Source organism: Castor canadensis, chromosome 4 (assembly GCF_047511655.1).
Source record: "Castor canadensis chromosome 4, mCasCan1.hap1v2, whole genome shotgun sequence".
In the NCBI taxonomy this organism is placed as follows: Eukaryota; Metazoa; Chordata; class Mammalia; order Rodentia; family Castoridae; genus Castor; species Castor canadensis.
In genome coordinates this window covers 126,008,662-126,033,808 of record NC_133389.1, presented here as the reverse complement: position 1 = coordinate 126,033,808, position 25,147 = coordinate 126,008,662, and the positions used below count along the sequence as shown (strand labels likewise).

General features: G+C 41.0%; 1 protein-coding gene across 4 annotated transcripts in view; it reads right to left on the bottom strand.

The window, feature by feature from the left end:
* The window catches only part of Rapgef4 (Rap guanine nucleotide exchange factor 4), a 277,285-nt gene that overhangs the window by 194,944 nt on the left and 57,194 nt on the right, over window positions 1-25,147 (bottom strand). For 2 of the 4 annotated variants that reach the window (XM_074071113.1, XM_074071114.1), the window contains exon 4: window positions 22,555-22,701. In XM_074071113.1, coding sequence (XP_073927214.1) covers window positions 22,555-22,701 — 147 coding nt within the window. Of the gene's footprint in view, window positions 1-16,606; window positions 16,854-22,554; window positions 22,702-25,147 lie in introns of those variants that run through there. The other 2 variants (XM_020166059.2, XM_074071116.1) reach the window with 2 other exon arrangements.

The window sequence follows — 25,147 nt, the reverse complement described above, 5'->3', positions numbered from 1 at the left end:
CCTCCGCACAACAATAATTGAAAAAAGAAAATCTAAAATCCAAAAAGAAAAAGAAATCATGAGTTTTGAAGTAAGCAGGAATAATTTAAATCCTAACTCCTTCACTGTAGTAGCTATATAACCTCAGGCAAAATTCAAGTCTCAATTTTCTTACCTGTAAAATGGGATTATAAATCCTCACTGGCCAGGTTGCTAGGAAGGTCAGATATATATAAGGTGCCTACTTAGCATAATAGCAAGTATTAGGCATATAGCTATTTTTATGTTTAGTATGACCACATAAGATCAAAGTTAGGAGTAAGCAAAATTACATGTATGCATATATGGCTCTTGAAATATAATAAATGCTGTTGTTCGCATTCTATAAGAACACATACACAATATGCCCATCCACTTACACACCCCAGGGAGTTCTCTCCAGTGACTACACAGCTGGCCCTTGGAGCACATATGTAAGTCTCTCTCAGGCATATACCAAATACTTCATGAATCTCTCAATCTGAATAAATTCTAAACATGGTTCCCTACTGGCAGAAATCACAAGAAAAGCAATAAGCAACAGAATGCTCAGATTTGAAGTAAGGCTCCTGGTAAACATGACCATGGTGACGTGGGACTTCAGGCTGCTAAAAGTACCAACCACATGAGGAGAATGGAAAACAATGGCCGTGAGTTATTTCCAGCCCTGCTTGCATGTCCTGCCTTTACCTGGATGGGAAGCGTGCCAAAAGCAAATTTATCATCCAGGCCATCCAAATAATGACAGTCTGACTGGTCTCTTGTGTCACATCCTCTCAAGTCTCTCCACATGACTCATCACTCAGATGGAAAGCAGGAAGCACTCCATGTGGGGGAGGAAGTCAAAAGGATACCACACCTCAGGACATACCCTTCTTACCCAAGCAGTGTTATTATTATCCCCATCTACCAGGCGACACCCAAACAGCACGTTTAATCACATCACTAGAAAGGAAGCTCATGGCTGAGTTTACTCCAGCATCTCACATGGGAGACATCGTGTGCCTGTTACACTGACCCCATACCCAGTGATTTCTGGGGGGGTCTCAAAGCACAAACCCTTAACCTACAAGCACAGAGACCTAAACCCTGTCGGCTTATTCTGGTGTTTCTCTTGAAGTGACACTCATTGGTGTAGCTAGGAGGCACTGTGGGTGTGTTTTGTACATATTTTGCAGGCAGACGTGTCCATACACGAGAAGGTTTTGGCATTCAAAAGAAGCTACTGTGAAGATCTTGGCTGCCAAGATTGTCTGCTATTTTTTTTAAATCAATTTGCATTTTTTAAAATAAGCCTGAGTCTATAAGGAATCTTTTATGAAGTGAAGGTGTATTTACATTTCAATGAGTCAGGAGTTACCTCATCTCCTACTTCTTCACAGACGATCTAGAGTGGTCAAAAATATTACTGGAAGTCAGGGGGAAAGTCAGGAAGAATCTAATGATCTCACTCTCTTTTTGGCCTCAGACCCACATTCCCACCTGGAACCTTTAGAGGAATGAAAGACAGGCCAGCCTTGGTTCTTTTATGACCTTAGCTTTCCACTGTCACTGAGAATTTCATTTCTGAATTGGAAATGGATAATGATTATGCAATTTCTATTGCTTAAAAATTGCATATTTTAGCAACTTCTAATTATGCATTTTACTATGTATCGATAGGGATATGAGATTTTATTATGGGAATTAAATGATTTACATTGGAAAACATTAATTAATATCAAGTAATGAACATTTAAAAGTATTATCATTTCATGAAATTCTTCAACCTACTGATTATCCATAGCTAGATACCCAGGCACTCTACATCCATGCAAACTGTTTCATCTTCCCACTTCACAGGTGATAAAACTAAGGGACAAACTTCTGGTCCAATATCACATAGCTAGGAAGCAGTAGAATCTTATTTTGACCCAAGTCCATCTGACACCTAGAAACTGCCCTCTCTGTTCCTTAAGGAACTTACATATTACAGAGTATGCTTATAGCTTGGTGAACAATTTAGAATTAATGTCTTGTAAAAATTTAAATCACTTCAATAATGCACCAGTAATCCTGAAGTCACTGAAACACAACTCCTAATTGATCTGAACACAACTAAGAGCTGCAAATAAGTCCTCTGAACCTCCAAAATAAATGTGGCATTTGTTTTGCACCTCAGAGCTGGTAGATAACACTGCTATGAGCATGCATAGTTGACTTCCTTGGAACCTATTTACTCTTGCATCAGAAGCATGCTCCCCAGCCATTAGCAGAGGAAAGGCACAGAGGGGAAGGGGAAGGGGAAGGGGAAGGGGAAGGGGAAGGGGAAGAGGACAGGGAAAGGGAAAGGGAAGGGGAAGAGGGAGGTTCCAGAGACGGAGATACTGACTTCAGTGAAAAGTGAGAGCTGGCAACTTGGAGCAAAAAGAAAACAGAAAGGCTGTAGGATTCTGTGACATGCTGGTGCCATTTACTGTGGGACCCCAACTTTTACACAGCCCAGAAGCCACAGAGGGTACCATGTACTAACATACAGAATACACAACTGAGTTCATACAGGTGGCACATTCTGTTACAGGAAATTGAAACAATATTTCACCTAAGAAAATGTGGGAGAAATAGAACATAAAGTAACTTACAAACATTTCTTCCAAAAATGTTTTGATGTTTAAAGGAAGACTATCTGGTTTATTGAAAACCTGTTTTTTTTTTTATTTTTTTTTTTAGTGGTTATGGTGGTGGTTGTACTGGGATTTGAACTCAGGGCCTCAGGCTTGCTTAGACAAGTGCTCTACCTCTTGAGCCACACCCCAGTTCTTGGAAACCAATCTTGTGTAGGAGCCTCTCATTTTTCAAACAGATTAAAAGTAGTCTGTTCAGGATTTTTTAAAAATAAATACATATTTGTTTGCAAGGAGATCATTTTGTATTAGCAGGGATCTCAGAGCCTCTCTGGAGGAGGTCACTAGCTTCGCTTTGCTGCTCACAAGCACCTTTTTCCACCACAGTAGCATTTATCTCCTAATCAATTCTCTTCCTCTTCCTTTATAACTTGCATCTAATCTTAGACCCTCCCTCATTCTCCCTACCCTGAGTTTTTGGAGGCTGCCTCTGCTATTTTCCACATATGATTATATTCTAATTTTCTAGAACCATTGAAGAGCAATGTATTGAACACCTGGGAACAACCTGATCCAGGCATGAAAGTGGAATTACTCCATCTCTGCATCCTGGGTTCTTTTGCTTCAGTCCCACTAAAATTATCTGACTGAGGAGAATGAGAGAAAATGTTCTGAACTCGCAAGCCATTGATCTAGCCAAGAAAAACACCATGTGATATAATTTAAAAATGCATTCTTCCCTTTTAGCTTCCCTCAAATAGATAAGGATGAATTATTGCTGGGAACTGCATTTTGCAGCCAACAGATCCAGCAACCAACTAATTTGGAATTAGCTTCCTGAAGTGGCATCTCCCCAGTAGCAAAAGGATAAAAATAACATTAAATGGATAAATTACAATAATATCTAGGAGCAATGATAGACAATAAAACAACTTTTTAAAATTTTGCTTGAATATCCGTATGACCCTAGAAAGGTGTCATAGTTCACAGGAAAGAGATCCGAGGGGGGAGATTAATTAATTAAAAACTCATAAAGCAGGGCTGAGGGGAGTGGCTCAAGTGGTAGAGTGTCTGCCTAGCAACCACAAGGCCCTGAGTTCAAACCCCAGTACTGCCAAAAAAAAAAAAAAAAAACCTCATAAAGCAAACCCAGAAATGTTTCTCCATCTTAAATTCCTGGTTACAAAATATATCTTGAACAAAACCTCAGAGGCAGGGCAGTGACTCTGAGGTCAGTCCAGGTAAAAACTTAGGAATTCAGACTCAATCAATATGCCAGGGTGTGGTGGTATGTGTCTGTAATTCCAGCTACTCTGAAGACATAGGAAGGAGGAGCTCAACATGAGGACAGCCTCAGGCAGAGACACGAGACCCTTTCTGAAAAATAACGAAAGCAAAAAAGGGCTGGGGGCGTGGCTCAAGTGACAGAGGCCCTGAGTTTAAACCCCAGTATTGCCAGTTCTCAGAAGACGAAACTCAAGTGGCTAATAAGTACATGAAGAAATGTTCACCATCCTCAGCCATAGAGGAAGTGCAAATCAAAACTACCCTGAGATTCCATCTCACCCCAGGCAGATTGGCAGTCATTAAGAAAACAACAACAAATGCTGGCAAGGATGCAGTGGGGGAGGAACCCTCACACACTGTTGGTAGGAAAGCAAACTAATGCAACCACTGTGGAAATCAGTATGGAAGTTCCTCAAAAAAAAGTGCTAAAAGTACACCTACCTTATGATCCCACCTTACGACTCTTGGGCATCTAGCCAAAGGAGTGTAAATCAATATACAACAGAGACACCTGCACACCCAGGTCTATTGCAGCTCTGTTCACAACAGCTAAACTGTGGAATCAGCCTAGCTATCCAACAATGGATGAATGGATAAATAAAATACGGCATGCACACACACACACACACACACACACACGTGCACGCACACATATCATGGAATATTACTCAGCCATAAATAAAAATAAAATTGTGTCATTTCCAGGAAATTGGATGGAAATGCAAATCATCATGCTGAACAAGATAAGCCAAGCTCAAAAGCTAAATATTGCATGTTCTCGCTCATTTGTGGAACCTAGATCTAAAATAATGATGACAATAATAACAATGGCACATGAATGTGAAAGGGGGACAATCTGGGGTGATCAATGGGAAGAGGAGGGGAAAAAGAAAGGATACTGACCAGGGAAGAAGCTAGAAATGCACTAGATGTGCTTGAAGACAGCATCACGAAACCCACCAAGTGAAGTTTGCAAAAAGGGGAGGGGAAGAGGAGGAGAGAATGAATATAATGGTGTGTGTGTGTGTGTGTGTGTGTGTGTGTGTGCGTGTGTGTGAACTTGTTCAAAGAACACTGCACACATGTACAGAACCACCACAATGAAACCCTCCTATTAGTAATGTACACTAATTCAAAATATAATAAAACTATTTTTTAAAACTTGGAAAAGATATTTTAATACATATGACAAAAGGGGTATGTTTCTTTAACTTACAAAGTGCTCTTATGATCTCATAAACACTAGAGTACTAGACAAAGGATATAAACTAGTAATTTGCACATGAAAAAAAAGCACCAAGGAATGTTTTTACTTAATCTCTTAAAATAATTAGGGATTGAGTCTGATCAAGGATTTAATTAATTAAGATTAGCAATTAGGGAAATATAAAACATATAAAAAAGATACATTTTTTTCCCTGGCAAGTGTTTTCAAGTTTGAAATTACCATATTACAAGTTTACTTACACCCTGGAGAAGGGAGGGTAAATTGGTGTGGATTTTCTAAAGGATAATTAGAAAATATTTATCAAATTTTAAATTTCACATAATAGCCATATAATTTCACAGGTAAGAACTTATTTAAATACATCAAAAGGCTGGGGATTTAGCTCAGTGGTCGAGCACTTACCTAGCATGCACAAGACCCTGGGTTCCATCCCAGGCACCTCACACACACAATAAAAGTACACCAAGATGCATGTCCCTTGTAGTACTGTTTATAAGAACAAATTCCAACATAACTGCCATCAATAGGGGAATAGGTTAAAAAAACTACAGTAATCTATTCAATGGAAAAATCCATAGCATTATCTGGTTAATCTGTATGGATCTAGACAGAGGGATTTTATACATGTATATATATAAAATCGGGTAACATATACATACTACATGAAAAAAAAGCAAGACATAGACCATCTAAATAATGTAATTCCATTTATGGGTGCATATTGGCTCAAATGCTTTTTATGTATGGACTATTACATAGTTATTGCTTATACCAAATTACCTTAAAATTTAGTAGCCTAAAACAGTGATTTCATATGTCTTACAATTCCGTGGGCTTCCTGGGAAGTTCTGTTGGTAACACCTGGCCTCTGATCGCAGCAGTGAGCTGCTGGGTCACTGGTTAGGGCTAGATGGACTTACTTAATTGGGTCTCAACTGGTCCGTACCATATGGTTCTTCACCTCGGGTGGAAAGACACAGAATGAAGACAGCACTTGTGTAGGTCAAGAGCAGAAGGTGCAGAAGTCTCTTATTGTATTGGTCAGAGTATGTCCCCAAGTCAGTCTGGATTTAAGGAGGAAAACAGACTGCACTTTTGGTTGGAAAAGTTGCACAGAATGTGTGGTCATATTCAACCGTCACTAGAATAACTACACATCTACATACCCACAGTATCTGTATCCATCTTTTAGCATACAAAATGTTACTGAAAAACAGTTAAAGTAACTTCCTCTGGATAAAGGAGCTAGGAATATGAGTGGGGAAAGAAAAGAAAGACGGAATTTTCATTTCATGCATTTCTGTGCTCAGGGCTGGCTGCAGGGGCATGAGATCTGTGCAGCAGGTCTCATCCCGTGCACAGGATGGCTCCAGGCACCTGGTTTACTGCTCTGCTGTTACCACCTTGAAATCCGCAGGGAGTCTGTCACTCCTTGCTGTCTCATTTCACATGTAGTGTTCACAGTGTCCCAGGAGCCCAGCACTCAGGTGGACTCGTGAAACATTAATCAAAGCAAGTAAAGGTAAGCGTGCTATGTCTCAAAAAGTAAATCCAGGAGCTGCCAGCCCCAGAAGCGCCATTTTCAGTTCTCACTTGAACTTGATTTGAACGCAGAGTGTAATGATATTGGCAAAGGAATTCCTTACATCCCTTCTTACCACGTTACTTACACGCACCAGCCAACCCCTTAGGCTGAAAACAATGACATGAAGAAAAAAGAGAGACAGTCCTTTTTTCCTTCCTTACTTGTCAGTGAGCTGGAGATAGAGTGTTGGTAGAATATATGTGCCTCAAGAGGTGAAATATAAACAGCTGAATCAGTTTTAGGAGCGGCTTCCACTGGCCTGATAAAAATTAACTACATATGCATGTACAAACTAAGAAGCAGGTAATTTCAGCGATTCTGCATACAAGTTAAATGTTCTTAGATTTGCATTTAAAACTGGTATTGCACCACAGAAAGGTAAGTGACAAACTTATGCTAATAAATTTCTGATTTTTCTTTCCTTAGAACAACAGTAAGTGGCAAATAGAGAACAAAACGATGAGCTTAGCCAAAGAACAGAGAGAACAGGGAAAAGCTTTGCCTTTAACACCATTAACAGCACCTTTCTACTCCAAGGAGAACAAAGGACCCTCATATAAGTCACTTTATGCTGGGTCTACAAATATTGCAGTTGGCCTTGTCTGCACACTGAATTTTGTGTGTATATATGTATATATGTATATCTCCTACATAAACACATACACCTCACCCCTCTGACCACTTTATAAGCTTTAGTTACTCCTTAAGTCGGTTTTAGATCTGTTTTTCTTTTAATAAAAGTAAGATCCAGGGAACAGGCAGCTTAAAGAAGGTAAGTACCCAAATGAAGAAACGTTTTAATCAACAAGGGCAGTATTTCACATATTATTCCTGCTCTCTTTTCCTTTTGTGGGTCAATTGTTCTCCCTGATTTATAGCACTAGAACCATAGTCAGCATAATGAAATTAACCAAGAAGAATATGCCAGATTTGAAAACCCAAACTCAATTTAATGAACTCGACTCCTGCCAGCTGCACGGTCAGCATAAATATTTATTTTCTCAAGGGTCATGGATATAAGGTCATCTTCACCATAAGAGCTGCCTGGCTTGATTGGGACAGATACATCAACTCAGGACATATAGACGATCTGTACAGGTGACTTACAGAGATAACGTCTCAGAAAATTGGTGCAAAAAGGATTTCTCATGTTGCACGTACTAGCACGATGGCCCACAGCTCTAGTGATTACCTGTCCATTAAAACTGAAGGAATTTTACATTTACCTCTTTTAATATTACTTACCATTAGTTCTTAAAAATTATAAATTAAAATTAATTATTCTGCAATTACTTTTACATGCTTAGTTCAAATTTTCTATTTGAAACCTAGTCATACTTTGCAATAATGTCTTCAGACTTAAGACATCAGATAACATGGATATGTTAGGACTTAGTAAAATAGTAAGCCAAAAGGAGCAAGAATGTCAGGGTCAATTTCTATGAAGATTATGACTCAAAATGTCTTAATAGTTTTACTTATTTATTTATTGGATACTGCAGTTTGAACTCAGGGCCTCACAGTTGCTAGGCAGGTGCTCTACCATTTGAGCCACACCCCACTCTGCTTTAGTTATATTTCAGGTAGGGTCTGGCATTTTTGCTGAGGCTGGCCTCCCCCTCAATCCTCCCAATCTCCAGGCTCTACAGAACCTAGAATTTATAGGTGCGAGCCATGGTGCACAGACACTTTTACATTTTTTAACGTTTTTTTCATTCCAAGGAGTTGAGAAGGAGAGTTAAGTGTAAGTTTTGGAAGTCTCACCCAATGCCAATCAAAGAGAATACTCAGCATTAAAATATTGAACAGAAGAAACCAGTAACAGTGGGCTGCTTCTGGCAAGGGGAACTGATGGCAGAGGTAGGAGAGGATGAAAGGCATAATTTTTATTAAATACCCTGTGTACATTTTGAATTTTGTACCAAGTAGCATTTTGCATATGCTACCTAATCTCACTAAGTTAAATAATTTCCTCCATGTAAAAACAAAGAATTCTGGCTTTGTGTAGGCTGTGTTATGTCCAGTTTTTAAGGTGCCATTGTCTAAAGTTGTCTAATTAGCTTCACTGGCTTTGTTAAATGTGGACAGTGTTTTGGAAGGGGAATAGGAGAAAGGCACAACACTGAGGATATGAAACCACACCTCTGTGAAAACCTGTTATAGTGCAGTGATATTGGCACTGGGTACAAAATCTCCAAGTAAGCTCAGTCACAGAGCACAGCAGTGGGTCCATGAATTAGAAATATTTATTTTTAAAGGGGCATTGTGGCCAGGCATGGTGGTACACACCTGTAATTCCAGCACTTGGGAGACTGAGGCAGGAAGGTCACGAGTTCCAGACCATCTACGCTACATAGTAAGACCCTGTATTAAAATATAAATAAATAAATAAATAAATAAATGGTAGAACCTCTTTAAGCTGCAAAGTATTTTTCTGATCCTTGGAAGTTCACATTTTTTCCCCTAATGATTTCTTTTTCCCTACAAAGAGTTTTGAGATAGCAATATCAAAGCCTAATGACAATTATTTTTCTATTTTCATTCCCCCAGGGCTGCAGGTAGGTATGGCTTAAGTAGCAAAGCACCTGCCTAGCAAGCACAAAGCCCTGAGTTCAAACCACAACACCGCCAAAAAAAAAAAAAAATCTATTTCCACTCCTCCAATCACAAATACTGTGAGAATGTGTTAAACTGACAGTGAATTGTCAGTATTCTTCCATACAAAGAAACAATAGGCTATGTAATCTGATCTATACACTTTTGATTCTATAGAAAGTGGTCCTTGATCTTGGGACAGAGAATGTAACAGACTTCTCTCAGATTAGAATAAATGTTATGGATCCTCTTTTCAGAAAAATGTGCACACAGGTAAAAAATCTGAAAGGTTAAACAGCAGGTCTGTGCACTCCCCAGGGTTACGGATGCCAGATGAAAAGTGTCTGTTGTAAACTGGTCCTCTTTCTTGACGCTCCATGTATAAACCAATGTATAAGCCATGTATAAGCCAATGGATGAAATGAGTCGATGTATTTCTTGAAGGCAAAACTAACATTTGAACTTAATCTTAATGTTTCCTAAACAAACTGAAAGCTGTCTTCACTCCAGAATTTCCTATAATAACTGGATTCTGGATACTTACACCATATTCTTTAAACTAAGCTGGTCATAACTTACTATTAAGGAGTTAAGATATGTAAAAAAGATAAGAATGGCTCTGGCACTCAGCTGGTCGTCCACCACATCCATCTATTACTCTTAGACTTTCTTATTCATGTATGGAGAGCTACCAGGCAAAGGTGAAGTCCAAATGACTACCAGGTTCTTTAATGGGATCTGGCCTTGAGCAGATCATGTCATGGATTCCTCAGTGGGATGCTCTCTGAGGCTCGCCTTTCTTCCACATAGGATGGAGGAAGGCTCTTCCCACATCCTGGAAGAGCACAGGTGGGGATGAGTGCCTTCTGTGACCAAGGACCCTGGCCTGACGGTGAACTCCTGCCCCAACAGCGTCAGAGTCTCCAGTGAAAGTAGGGGGCAGCAACTGATCAAGACCTGAGGCCTCCAAATCCATTTTGAAGCCACTTTTAGCCTCTTGCTCCAGGCTCTCTCAGCCCAGAACCCCTTAGCCTCTAGGTTTCTTGCCTGTTTTAAAGGGACCTTAATCCTAGCAATGGCAGGTCCTGATCACCCCATGAGATCTCAGGATCCATAGCAACCTGTCTTTCTTAGAGCCATTTTCGTTTTGATTGTGTGGCTCTCATCTCCTTAGGAGGAAGTTCCACCACCTCCCAGCCTTTCCTTCACACAGACCTGATTTTCAACATAAACGGCCAAGAGGCACCACAGGCTGCCATTATTCCTCCCTGACACTATCCCCCTGATCTGAGGAGACTGGCTGTTAGAGGAGATGACATTTAGGCTGAATCTTGGGGCAGGAAAAGGGAGGTGACTATAGGCAGAGGGACCCGGAAAGCACAAACAGGAGCAGTAGTTAGCAAGCCTGACACAGGGGCCTGCCAGGGGATATTTCATCAAGAATCAAACCTTCAGTTCTCTCAGTTAACACGTCTGAGCTTCTTGCATGGTTTTCACCTACAGCCAGCAGGCACAATCCCTGAAAGCACCGAGGGAGGACCAGGGGGAAACAGAACAACATTGAAACACTGTTCTGTCCTCAGAAGGGCCAAGGGACACCTGTGGGTGGTGGGGCATGCCCTTAACTCCAGAACTTGAAAGGCTGAGGCAAGAGGATCATGAGTTTGAGGCCAGCCAAGGTTACATAGTGAGCCCCTAATTCAATACAAAGAAAGAAAATTAAATCTGTGCTTTCCAATGGCTCAGCAAAACAAATCGCACACACACACACACACACAGCCCTTGGTACCTGGGGGGAATCCACTGTGGGACCCCTCAGATATCAAAATTCATGGATGCACAAGACCCTTGTATAAAGTGACTCAGCATTTGCCTAATATTTCATGCACGTCCTTTCATCCACTTGAAATCAGCTCTACCTTCCGTACAACGCCCAGCACTATGTAAGTGCTGGGTAAGTGGTTATTACACTCAGTTGTTCAGGGCATGATGACAGAAAGAGTCTGCATATGTTTACAATTTTTTCAAATATTTTCAATCTATAGAAGGCTGCCTGTGTGGGAGAGAGAGAGATGGAGACTGGACTCTTTTTTTTTCTTCCAGTTTTCCTGAATGTCTGAAAGTCTGAAGTACAAGGTTAAGAGAAAAAAAAAAAAAAGACAACTCTGACATTTTTCAGGCCAAGCTAAAGTCTGGGGAACGAGCCTGGGTGAAGGAGAAGAACATAGATAGATTCCCAACTGTTTTAAAACTTCCCTAAAAGTGCACCGACACAGCCAGGTGTCAACCGTTGAGACTACTATGGACGCACTTGCCACTGTCATGATCGGGAATTCACCAGAGGATTTTCATTTATTCATTTTTGTTTACGAATTATCATCTTGTGAAGTCTGCTGTTTTGTATGTGAAGTCTGCTGATGAGAAAGAAAATGTGGAAGTACAGTGTCTAGCAAGAACGAAGACTCTAATTGTTTTTTAAAAACCTATTTAAAAACTTGGCAGCATTTTTATTTATGTGCCTTCTACAGTACTGCTAATGAAGCCATGTGTGCTCCTGAGCAAGCATATCTCTTATGAAATGTGCTATCTGATCATTTTACTATATTTTCCCCTTTCTCAAGGTCTGTTATGCTTTTGTGGGAATTACATACAATGAAGATTATTATAGAGATTTTTTTTCCTGTTTCAGAATATTCATACTAGGAAATTCTATGAACGTTAAACAAAGCTAAGCATGGGTAAAACTATTCTTCAAACAAGCAAAGTAAAATTCACAACAAATAGCAAAAGCATAAAGATGAACAGCAGTCTTACTGACACTTAATTCATCCATATTTAGCTCTGGGGAAAGCTTTGTGCTGTAAGGAGGCAGGTACAATTTTAGAGAGTGAAGAAGGAGAAACTGTCATGGAGACACTGATGTCAGAAGAGATCACCGTGCTACTTCGTGCTGTGCTTCACTCAGACCCAAAGCTTACAGCAATGTGCGGGAGGCAGAGTGTGTCCTTGAACCAACAGAGAACCAAGGACTGGCGCCTTCCACCCTCAGTCGCTGGGATCTTATAGCCACCCAAGTGAAGGGGGAGTAGGAGGGAGGACTAGAGGTCCTACCACAAACTACCCAGAAAAGAAATCTTAAGGAAATTCTGTTCCAGATGTCAAAGTAAGGTCCATGTAGAGGTTAGAAGAAACAGTAGGAGGACTGAGAGTGTAACTCAGTGATAAAGTACTTGCCTAGCATTCTGTTTGATCCCCAGCACTACAAAATAAAATAAAAGAAACAACGGAAGACAATATTTTGATTTTAAAATGTTTGAAGCAAAAAAAATTCAAACTTAAAAAAGTGAAAATTTTTTTTAAATTTGGGGAGGGGCGGTACTGTGGATTGAACTCAAGACCTTGAGCTTGCTAGGCGGGAGCTCTACTGCTTGAGCCATGCCCTCAGTCCATCTTTTTTTAATTTTGAAGCAAAAAAAAGGTTTTAAAAAATCATTGGGACAGAAAAAGGGAGTAGAACTCATTATCACTTATGTCATGTTATTTTTCTAGTCTTCTACAAAGGGAAGACAATATCTTCATGAAACAAACTTTAAATTTTTAAAAAATCATGAAATAGCTATATTTATGGTGAACATAATGAATTTCAAATGTATATAATAGATAAAATATTGTGAAAATGAAAATGAAACATTTTACAGGTACAATATTTTTGTAGGAATTATAACACAGGATTAACACCTTGATCATATAAACTGGTAAATAAATGCCACTGTGTATATGAATAGCATGCCCCCAAAGTGTTTGAGAAGATATAATCAATAAAGTCATAAATAAGAAAACCCTGCTCTCTTAGTAATCAAAGAAATTCACCTGCAGTAACAGTGCCCTACGTGTACGTGTGCACGTGTGCGTGTGTGTGCAGATAGCATCATACTAGCTATGACAAGAAGTAATAGGCAGACTCAAATACTCTCGGTGGCAAAATAAAAGTCATGGACAACAAAGGTGACTGGCTGGGAGGCAGCTCAGTGGTAGAATACTTACAAAGAAAATAAATGTGATCCCATTTAGCAAGAGTCAGAAGTTTTCATACTTTTCAAGCTAGCATTCTTTTGCTGGAAGTTTACCCTAACGAAGTAAATTCTTGCCAGGGGCAAGTTGAGGCTCCCAGGATTCTCAGAGGATCCATGAGTCCAAAAACTCTTTTCACAATACCACTAAGATATGACTGGTTTTCTTCTTTCTTTTCTTTTTATGGCACTGGGAATCGAACCCAAGGCTTTGCAAATGCTCTACCACTTGAGCCATACCCCCCAGACCGTTTGTCTTTATTTTGTTTTTGAAAGGTCTCACTGCCTTTGCTTGGGCTGAAACTTGAGGTCCTCCTGCCTCCACCTCCCGAACAGCTGGAAGTACAGGCATGGCCCAGCACGCCCAGCTTGCCTAGCCTCTTTTGCTCTCATTCTCTCACAGGGGACAGTGGAGTTCTACCTGATGTGAGATGATACCATTGCTCTGACAGCTAAGAGGATGTGTGCTTGCAGGATGGCAGGGCTGGGGGGATCCTGCCCTTCTTTTCACCTTTTCAATAAACAGAGCACACATGAACCTCTAATTCATAAAGCCTTGAATAACCCCCACAAGCGCTCTCTCTCTATCTCTCTCTTTCTCTCTCTGGAGTACTGATTGCCAGGATCATTTAAATCTGGCAGAAGCCCCAATGTAAGAGCAAAAAGTCTGCCTGAGAATAGAAAAATTTTCACTAAGAACTCCAACACAGACTAGTAAGGAACAGAGTATTCAAGGACTAGTGGAGTGGCTCAGGTGGTAAGAGCACCTGCCTAGAAAACGTGAGGCCCTGAGTTCAAAATCCAGTGCTGCCAAAAAAGAGAGAGAGAAAAAAAAAACAAAACACATAGGAAACAGAGTATTCAACCACAGAACCTTAGCCCAGGCAGGTGCATACAGGAGAACTGAGTGCAAAGAGGCATAGTGGATGCCAAAGTCCATTCTCGGCTCTGCCGGCCCAGCTGACCAGCAGACCCGTGGGGAGCACGTGAAGAAGTCTCAAATGCCCCAGGCCCAACTTTTAGAGACCTAGATTTCATTGATCTAGGGAGGGTGCAGGCATGGGAATATTTTAAAAAAAGCTCTCTTGTAATTTTAATATGGAACTAGCTTCAAGAGCAACAATTATAAAGGAAGAAAGACACAAAAAAAGTTCTTCTTTCCTTCCAAATAATATATTTTGATTCAATATGAACTGCTGCCCTGTATTTTATCCCTTCTAGTCCCATAATTTCTGACTCTGCCTTTTTTCATTTGCAAACCAGAGGGGGGAGGAGGACACTAAACTTTTCAACATGCAAGGCACATGAATAATCAATCGGCATTGACCTTGACCCCTCCAGTTGACGAGGCAGAATTTAAGTGAAGGTAGCTTTATTTTACAACGAAGAAGCGCAGAAAGTCATCCAGCCACACTGGGTTAAACCAGGAATAGATGGAGATTTCAGGCCAGACCACTCGACCTCATGAATGGCCTCGGGAGGTCCACCTTGCACTTATTGGTTTGGACAAGACAGCCCAAGACACTGAGGTCAGGAGGACCAAGCAGAGGCACAGTGGCAGGAACTCAGAGGCCAGCACTATGAGTGAGCAGATTTCCTGTGGCTTCTGCTCTGGTGTCAGATGCTCTGCCCAGTGTCCCAGCCTCCCATGGAAGCCAGAAACGATGCTGGAGTGGAATATGGACCTGAGGGAGCAGGAAAGTCCCATGACCACAGGGTTTTCTACACACAACAGCTGAACAACATCCTCCTCCAATCCCCACTACCAGTTCCTTCTGAAAGTCTCAAGTCCTTAACGCTTTCCTGACCAAAACTGCCTTTGCCTGGGGGACCCATTCAATCTCAGAGTACATTTCTCCAGATGATGACTGAAAACACAAACAAAGCCAGGCATTTAGAGACAGAGCACATGACATGGACAGGCAGCTGAGCAGCCCCAAGCTTGCCCAAGGGCTCCTCATAGAAGGAAGAGGAGCACAACCACAAGGAAGGAGCCCTGCCCCTTTCTGGGAGACAAGGCTGCCTGCAACACTATCATTTGGTTCACTGGCCCAGATCTTTTAGGGCTCCTGAGAAACAGCCTTGTTAGTCACACAAGAATTTAGTCAGAGCCTTTTGTGTCTGGATAAAACAAGACCCTGCGTGGAAATAAATGCCTCCACAGCCCCATTACGATGGGGGTCAGCACACTGACTTCACTGTCTTTCTCAGCTGTTTTTCAGTTTGCCTTTTTTTTGGTTCATCTTCTATTTGTGTTTGTACTTATCAGTGTTCTCCACTACATTAAAACCACAGAGAAGCAGAAGGGTTGGATTTTGCACCTGTATACGGTGGGAACCATGCCTGTTTGTGAACATGACAGAAGTTTATTAGAAGCGAGCAGAGTAGCTATTCAGAAAGCACACTCCCGAGGGAGTGAGGAGAGCCACTGTGAGGTCAAAGTGCAGGGGACAGGCTATGAGGGGGTGGCAATGGCATGGGGCAGATGCACAGCCAGGGAGGTGTTTCAGAACCTGTTAGTACAACTCCTAAAAGGCTCAAGTAACCACTGCAAACTCCCGAAATGAACAGTCACAGGAGTTTCAGCTGAGAAGAAGGCCTCCTGGTTATAGCGCCTGGCCAATGGGTCTGCCATCAGCATCTGGTATTCCTGGCCCTGGTGGAAACCCTGATCACCTTCTGAGAAACAGTGAGATCACAGCTGGGAAGCAGCTGGACTTGAAGCTATCAATAATGTATCAGAATTCCCATAACACTAGGATTTTTTATCATTTGAATGCCCCGGTAGGTATCCTGCAATCCAGAGGGTGAAATACCATCACCCGGGTCTGCTTCCTTGCCCCCATTTTGTTTATAAGATATGCCATTCAGTATATCATTAGATAAACACGTGAATTTAATACTGATGTGGTAAATGTAATTCTGCTGAGCTCTAAACTACCTTTCTCTTCTGGAAACATACTGGGGCCCAGGTGGCTAAATAAACATGCTTCACAGTCAGAAAAAAAGATGAGCTGCCACTTCACTCACATCCCTCAGACAGACACCACGACAAGATGGAATCAAATCATGACCGCGCCATGGTGCACACTTAGGTCTGGTGGGGCATAATTAGAAAAGCCAGAGATGTTATCAAGCATAACTCCTCTCAGCAAACTGTGACATGTAGTATTTTCCCAGACTCCCACCATTCACCGAAAAATGCAAAGACCCCTCTGACCTTGTAAAGCATGCGTCCTCTTTTCCCTGACTGCCGAGGTCCTCAGACATACAGGAAATGACTGGCTTTTCTCTGGACAGCAGAAGGCACCTTCATGGCTGACACTCCTGTCCGTGTCTTACTGAGCCTCGATCCCCAGGGAGGAAGCAGTGCTGGTGGTTCTCCAGGAAAGGCTGGGCAGTCCAAGGTAGTAAGAAAAGACTTCCTCCGTCCTTTTTTTTTTTTTTTTTAAACTTTAGTTAGCTCCTAAGAACTCCCTTCCTTTCTGGATTTGTATCAGTTTGCCACTCCATGGAAAAGCTAGAGGACAGAGGAGAGAGACCCTGGTGCTGATTTAAGATCCAAGTCCTCAGAGCAGGCTTCCATTTGGTTTCAAAGAATCAGAGCTGCGAGGGGAGAGACAAGAGAGACAGCCAACAGGATGTGTGTGGCTGGAGTTCCTGGCATGAAATCTTGGCTTTCATGTTTATTTTTGGATGTATTTTTCTTAGTCCTTTGATGCAAATTTCTGGCCTAGGAAGTAACCCTACAGTACATGCTCCTGAGTTGCCAAAAGTCAGCCCGGTCTTCTGCCTTGGGAGAAGGGGGCCCCTGAGTCTTCCAGATCCCAGAGCAGACTCTGATGAGGATGTGGGTCCTGGTACTGAATGGGGCTCAGTGTCACAGGTCCTAGACATCTACCTGGAATGCTGTCCACCCTACGAGGCTGCCACTAATGCAAAAGCGAAATGACCTGAAACGGTTAGCAGACTGAGTCAAGCCATGAGACACACCCAAAGGATTCTGTCCTGAGACTTCATGTTTGGGGTCTCTGGATTTCATTTTTCTGACAGCAGCAGACGAATAGGATGCCTCTGGAAGGTGTTATTATGATATGGTGTTTAAATCACATCAGCAAAGACTAAGGGACTGTCATTTCAACATTTCTTATTTTCACAGTGGCTTGAAAGATTACTCATGGAAAAGGGCTTTCCCTCTATGTACTCTAAAAGAGACACTGAACAGAAACAACTAAAAAGCCTTTTAATAAAGCTGACATATCTGGTAGAATCTTCTAGAAAAAACACCATTCTAAAAATTAGGGAACAGAGATAGACATAAACATTTTTCAACAGCATTCATTACTTCAAGAAATCACCTTTGTAATAACTGTTTCTTTTAAAAACAGAAAAATGCATTTTTTTGTGGGGGGACAGTACTGGGTTTGAACTCAGGACCTCATGCTTACTAGGCAAGGGCTCTACCACCTGCGCCATACCCCAGACCTTTTTACTTTAGTTATTTTTTGAATAGGGTCTAGAATTTTTGCCCAGGACTACCTTCCACTGTGATCCTCCTATTTACGTCTTCCTCATAGCTGCAATTGCAAATATACACCATCACACCCAGGGTTTTTTTTTTTGTTGTGATGGAGGTCTCATTAAATTTGGAGGCTGGCCTCAAACCATGATCCTATTGATCTCTGTTTTCCAAAAACTGAGATTACAGGAGAGAGCCACCATCCTGGGCCTCTCCTTTTTATTTTTACTCAGATTTATACCTCATAAAGCATGAAATAGATTTTTGGTTAGTTGACAATATCCACTGAGGCTACAGGCACATCTGGAGAAAAAATTCTACTGATCATCATACCTAAGCAATGGTTCTCTGTGACTTGTGTTGCCCCAGTTGGAATAAAATCACAATAGTGTGACAATAATTGTTTGAATACCAATCAATTACGGCTCAAAAAAACACTTTTGTTGAAACGGATCAGATTATAAATTTAAAATACTGCTTTTATTTTTAAAGGCCCTATAATTTTACTATTGTCTTTTAATTTTCAAAAAAACATATTCAATACATATGTATTGCTATTTTGAACATGCTCAAACATGACTTGCAGTAAAATTTTTTACCAGAATGATTTCCATGCAACTGAAACACAATTACACAGGTGTGACTCACTAATCCAAAGTCCTCTCAAAGTTTGACCAAGACTGCCTGTCTCTTCTATAGCCTGAATACCCTGGACTCATCACCCCATTCTGTTTCATGTTTGTGGAACATTCTATGTAATGATGTCAAAACATGCCACAAACCTTAAAACATCCTCATATAGACACAACAGTAAAAACATAAAATAAAGAAGAAAACAAACGAAAACCTCCTCTTCTTCTGAACCACATGTGCTGAGAAGAGATTCATAGAATTGCATAGTAAATCACTTTTATATTTATTCCAAGAGCCTCCATTCACCATAAATATCCATAATCTTGGATCAACTATTAATAACTGGCTTAAACTCCCAAGCCCACACTTAACTGCTTTGCCATTTAGCTTCGTTACTGAGAGTAGAAAATGCCACGGGCATCAAGGAGTTTAACTTACAAATCATAATTGTCTCAAGGACTAAAAATGGTATTCCAAGACTTTTACATTAATTTTCTCTGGATACAATTCAGAAACATAACTACCTCCAACCTTTTGCCCTTCCCCTCTCTGCCTGTCTCTTCCACCCTCCTGAGCTGTTACTGAAAAATTAGATGTTTTATATCCTAGTTAATATATGTAAGTTCTACTATCCAATAGGCACGAAAGGAGGAGGCATCATTGACCGACTCCCAATAACTCACTCAGGCTAAGAAAGCATGACTTGATTTTAAGATGGCCCAACCAACAATCCTCCAATCTGACCACAAATTGGAAACTAAAGTGTGGAAAGGGAGGAGGGAAGAAAGCAGTTTTCATTAGGAAAGATAGAGGGTACGACAAGAAGCACGGCACAGCTCTAGCCCAGTTATAGCTTGGGAACTTTTCTTTTAGTTGATATATTCACACAGAAGTTAAATAAATGCCTCTGGTATTTTTTAATACTCTGGGGCTGCCTATTTGACTTACAACATAATAGACTATATAAAGCAAAGCCAGAGATATTTAGAATGGAATTGAATGGGACTGCAAAACCTCACATACCTGCATACCTGGTGAAGGCTGGGAAACCTGCTTTGACCTGGAAAGGAACAGGAATCCCCTGGCTCTGTGCTGCCACTGTAATCCCAAGTGTAAGATATAAAATACAGTACTCGCTCAGCCAATTAAGGAGCTACTTTTATACTGTGTTAGGAGCTATAATTTCCAGTTAGGAGTAACTCACAATCCTGATGGGAGTCTTAGGTTCCAGCCCATGTAAGTGGTATCAAGAGCGTGTATATAAAAGGACACAAAGCTAGAAATAAGGGGGCTTGCCATAAAACAGGACCACCCAGGCATTCCTCCAAAGCAAATCGTCAACTAAGATGCACGTGCAAACGTGGAGCATGACCTGGGTTCTCTCCCTTTTACTATCTGAACCTCTGACTAACCCTGACTCTGATCCACGCCTGGCAGGTGCTGCCTTCTCCACATCTCTCAGATCAGTGCCTCTACCTGCACCCCAAAGCTACAGACTCCTTCCCTACAGGGTCTTCCCTTCTGCTACATGGCTGACACACCGTGGATTTCAGCTACAGGATGAACTTGGGTTTTAAGTTTGCTAACAAATGCCACTTACTAGTATGATAGATGCCTGAATTATAAACCCTATTATTTGACATAATCAAGGAGTAGGTGTTATGGTTATCACATATTTTGCCTGCAATGAGTGCTATGTATACCATCAATAGACTGACAATATTCAAAGAATAGAAGCACAATTTATTTAATGAAAATGATATATTATCCTTGGAAATTATACTACTGACCTGTGTTTTATTTTCTACTTCCTCCAACTGGAGTGGAAGGCCCTGCCCTGAGAGCAGAATCCTGCCAGTCTTGTTCACTGATGCCCGATGCACAGGAGTAAATGAACATTGGAGTAAGCAGTCTTCAGTCTTTCTTTCCAGAAGGTGCTTTCGTATTACACACTTTCTTGGGATTATCATGTACTAAATATGCACAAGCATGCTCATGAATAAAGTTCTGATTAACAGATTGTTAGATAATGGAATTAACTGAATCTTCACTTTAAATAGTTAAAACCTTGAACAACTAATTCATACTCTACACTTAGTTTCATGAATAGACAAATGAAATAACCTCATACCGTAAGATCCCTAACACATAAAAGAAGTCAGACTAAAAACTCCACCATCCTGTTCAGTTCTAAATGGCTCTCTGACAGGAAAGGGGAGCAAAGGGGAGGGTAAAGGAGGGGAAAGAGGGAAGGAGGAACAATGGGGAAATGTGAACTCTAGACCATGCATTAGATGATATTAGGGTCTTGGATGATATTAGTTTGCAGGTAAGGTAGTGGTATTATGGAGCAGGAGCAGTATACTCTTTTTTTTTTGAGATACACACTGAATGTTCAGGATGGAATGTCATGTGTGTCATTTACATTGAAGTGCTTCAGTTCAAAACCAAAGATGAAGCAACAATGGCTGCACATTAACAACCGAGGAGCTGAGTGGGGATGAGTGGGTGCTCGTTATATTGTTCTTTTCATTTTGTTTGAAAATATTTTTATAAATTTGCTTTGATGTTCACAGGCAGCAACTTCTCAAGAACTTCCTTCACAGCACTGAGGGCTCCCTATTAAAATAAAATTTTTGATATTTTCCCAAACCACCCTCTGTTGGCAATTTCAGTAAGTCATCCCAGACAAAAGTGGTGATAATGACACACATCACAGGTAGGAATCATTTTCGTTCTTAAACCAGTTTTCCAAATTCCCTTTTTGACAAAGACTTTTCAGTTTACCTTTTAAAATGAAAGACCTCCCCCACCAAAAAAGGCTTATTTGCCTCAACCCCAATTCCTTTCGATTCCTTTTACTTGACAGAAAACCTCTCCACACACACACACACCTCATGCAAACCGACTTTCACCTTTCCTTCGGAAAACTAGCTTTTGTCTCTGAACTTTACAGAGCAGTTGGAGCTCTTTAATATTTTCTAAGAGGAACATTTCAAACAAGCAACCCCGCAATTTATTCACTACTGCCAAGAATAAAAGTACCTGGTTTCACCACCAAGGCCTTCCAAGGCTTTGCGTGACTTTTAAGGCAGAGTGTCACTCATCCACCTGCAGCTGAGCTCCCTTAATGCATCTGCCATTTGTTTGGCTCTAGAGGAAACTATTTGATTACACAAAATTTCTTTTTAGATCAAGTTTAAAATCTTAGCCACACTGGGACAAGTGGCAGAGCCTGCCAGCTCCATGGGTTAACTCTTGGACACACTGAGTCTAGGACAAAGAAAAGGAGCAACCACAGGTTAAAAATCAGAAGCTTGAAAGAACTAAAAGAAGTGGGTATAAAAGATTCCAGGCTTTGCTGGGGCTTTCTGAGTGCGCTCTTTGCTGTGAGTGCATAGATGACTTCTTCCCCAAACTTCCTGTAAACGAGCATAGTACCCAAGGGATGCTGGTGTGCATCAGTAAATGCAAAAGCCACCAGGACCAGCTGCATCCACTCACTGCTGTGCCACCTAGGCATTTTGAAGTTGGCACGTCCCCAGGAATCTTTATGCACCTCCATTTCCCATACCTTATTACAGGGCACATCACTTTTTAAAAGCATCTAAATGATGCAGATGTTAACCCCGCTCCTTCCACTTTCTTGGGGAATGTGTCAATAATGATTTTTAAAATGCAAAAGAAAATGTCAAAGTATTTTGTTCCCTGGTTAAGAATACTTCTGTGGAATAGGAAGAAGAAAATACATAAAACGCTCTATGGTCATTCAAAAAATAATTATAAGGTATGTCAAATTACAGAAAATTGAGCAGGCACTAAATTAAAAAAAGGGGGGGTGTCTTGTGTTAAAATGGCTTTTTCAGTCACTCACTTTGAAAACAAGTTTTGAAAATTAAATTCCATCTACCAGCTAGATGAGAGCGCATTAAGACGACTGTAAGGCTGCTGTTTGTGGGGCAGCTCCCTGTCTTGCTGGAAACTGCATTAATTGACAGAGAGGCGCTGGGACTCACCTCCCATAGTGCCTTGAAGTCCTTCTGCTCGATGCGGAGCAGCTCGCTGCTTTCCCTGGTAACGATGGTTGCATGGCGGGGGGTATTGTCCAGAATGGACTCTCCAAAGGCTGTCCCAATCCCTAGGGTACAGATGGTCACTGCATCCTAAGAATCCCCAAAAAATAATCATTAGAAAATTAAGCATTTAATGAGTTACTGTCATTTTTTTTTTTTTTTGGGTGAGACTGGAGTTTGAACTCAGTGTTTCAAGCTTGCAAAGCAGACTCTCTACCACTTGAGCCATGCCTCCAGTCCATTTTTGCTTTTTGGTTATTTTGGAGATGGGGTCTCTTAAACTATTTGCCTGGGCCAGCCTTAAACCATGATCCTCCCGATCTCAGCCTCCCAAAAAGCTAGGATTATAGATGTGAGCCACTGGCACCCAGCTGAGTTATTATTTCTTTGAAAGATAAGCTATCCAAAATAAAAACATACAATTTAATTGTGCAGTTCAACATGTTTTGGCAAATATACACCCTGCTGTAGTCAATCACCCAAATCAAGACGTGGAACATTCTTTTCTCCCCCAAAAGTTTACTTGTGTCCCCTATCCAATCAAAGACCCCCTTCAGAGTTAATCTTGTCCCGATTTCCAGTACCATAAAGGAGTCCCTACAGCTTTAGAGCTTCATGTAGGAGACAGACTACGTTCTCTGGTCTGTGTCTGGCGTCATTTGCTCAGTGTAAGAGTCGGCCATGTTCTTTCCTCTTATTACCAAGCAATTTTCCACTGTGTGGGCACATCGTCATTTGGTTATTCACTCTCCTTCTCAACATCTGAGTTGCTTCTAGTTGGGGCAATATGAACAAAGTCGCTGGGAAAAAACTTCTCTTTTTCTAAAGCTACTGTCTACTTTAAGAAAAGGAGAGAAACCACTGAAGATGCACTTGGTCTTTTTAGTGTCAGGGAGCAGTAACAACATTTAGGAAACTGAAGAGAGTTGCTACTATGTCTGACTTCAGGAAAAGAAGAACCCGGGGTACGAGTGGTGGATTCAGAGACCTCACAGTAAACAAGTGGCATAGCCAGATTCTTACCAAGTCTGTCTGACTATGGATTCCAAACTTCTTATACCATGCTGCCTCCTGCAGCCATACGTGAGTCAAAGCAGCATCCGATGGAGGGCAATGTGACTGGTTTGTGAAATAGAGTGAAACCATGACTTAAAAGTTCTGAAGGAGTGTATTAAAAAGGTAATTTCTCCTATATATGCAACATTGGTGATAATGTTTAGATGTAATCCTAACCTGTTTCAAATAATGCAAATAGCCACTCCAAATCATCTGGACATTAATTTTGTAAGGCATTATAAACTAAGGGAGCCGAACGAGGCGACCATGAGTTACAAGGCACACTTCTCTTCTCATGCATTTAACACACAAAAATAGGTAAATGTTATTAAGATCAAGTTAGTGACTCTGTAATCACATTACTAAGACAAATGCCCCATGAATCCAGTTCCTTGGACCATGGCAAATTGCTTCTACACAGGTATCATCACATAAAATTATGTTCAGGAAAATAGAATCAACAATCCTTCAGAAAAGAATAAAAGATGAGAAAATTTAGGAGAGTCTGCTAATACGTTTTCCAGAAAGGCAGAGCTACAAACAAATTCACCCAGAAAAAAAATACCCAGTACCAAAGTAGCAATACTCAGTGAGTTGGGTACTTCTGAATAATTTTCCAATTCTAGTAAAAACACAAGACAGATTATGACAAATCACAGGTTTCCATGGATTCACTAGAAGAGCAGGTTCCCTGGAGGGAGGCTCCCACTAGATGATTTCATTTTCCTATCACCTGAACACTTCAGCAAGAAGTCTTTTGCCTAACACATACTTCGCAGGTTAAATTCTATTTTAAAACTCAAGAGGGTGCATCATAGGAAATACTGCTGCTGTGATCTACACAGCTCAGATAGCTAAGGTTTTTGAAATGCAAAAGAATGATGATGGTCTCCATTATTCGAGAGCTGGTTGTGGAGTTTATGGACCAACCTGTCTTCTTCATTCTTCCCTTCCATCCTGATGCAGGTCATTTTTGTTATAAAAAAGTACATCAGGAAAAACAGAGGCAGTGAAACTCATTTGAGCCTGTCTTTCTACCAGTTAACAGCTACAAAAGATGAGAGTTCTTGGATTGTCCCTGGGACATTTCAATTTACCTAGGCCTTATCATATCATAAAATTAAATGTGGTTGTATTTCACTATATAACAACCTCTTCTAAAGAGAGGCCCAGTCATCGTCATTTTCTCAGCCACCTGGCTTGTTTCCAGGAATCCACACAGCACAAAATTAAGTGTGGTCTCAGTCCTTCCTGTATCTCCTCCTTCACACTTGATCCACTCAAATTCAAGGACAAGGAGCCGCAAATGATCTAGAGTTGGAGGCATAGCACTTGCTCTACCACTTGCAAGGTCCCAGCACTACAAACAAATAAGTACAATATGTGATCTTGACATTAGGACTGAAAAATCTTTCCTTATTACTTGCAAGTTCAAACTTGACTTTCACTAGAGAAGCCTAGGACAAATTCACGTGGACAA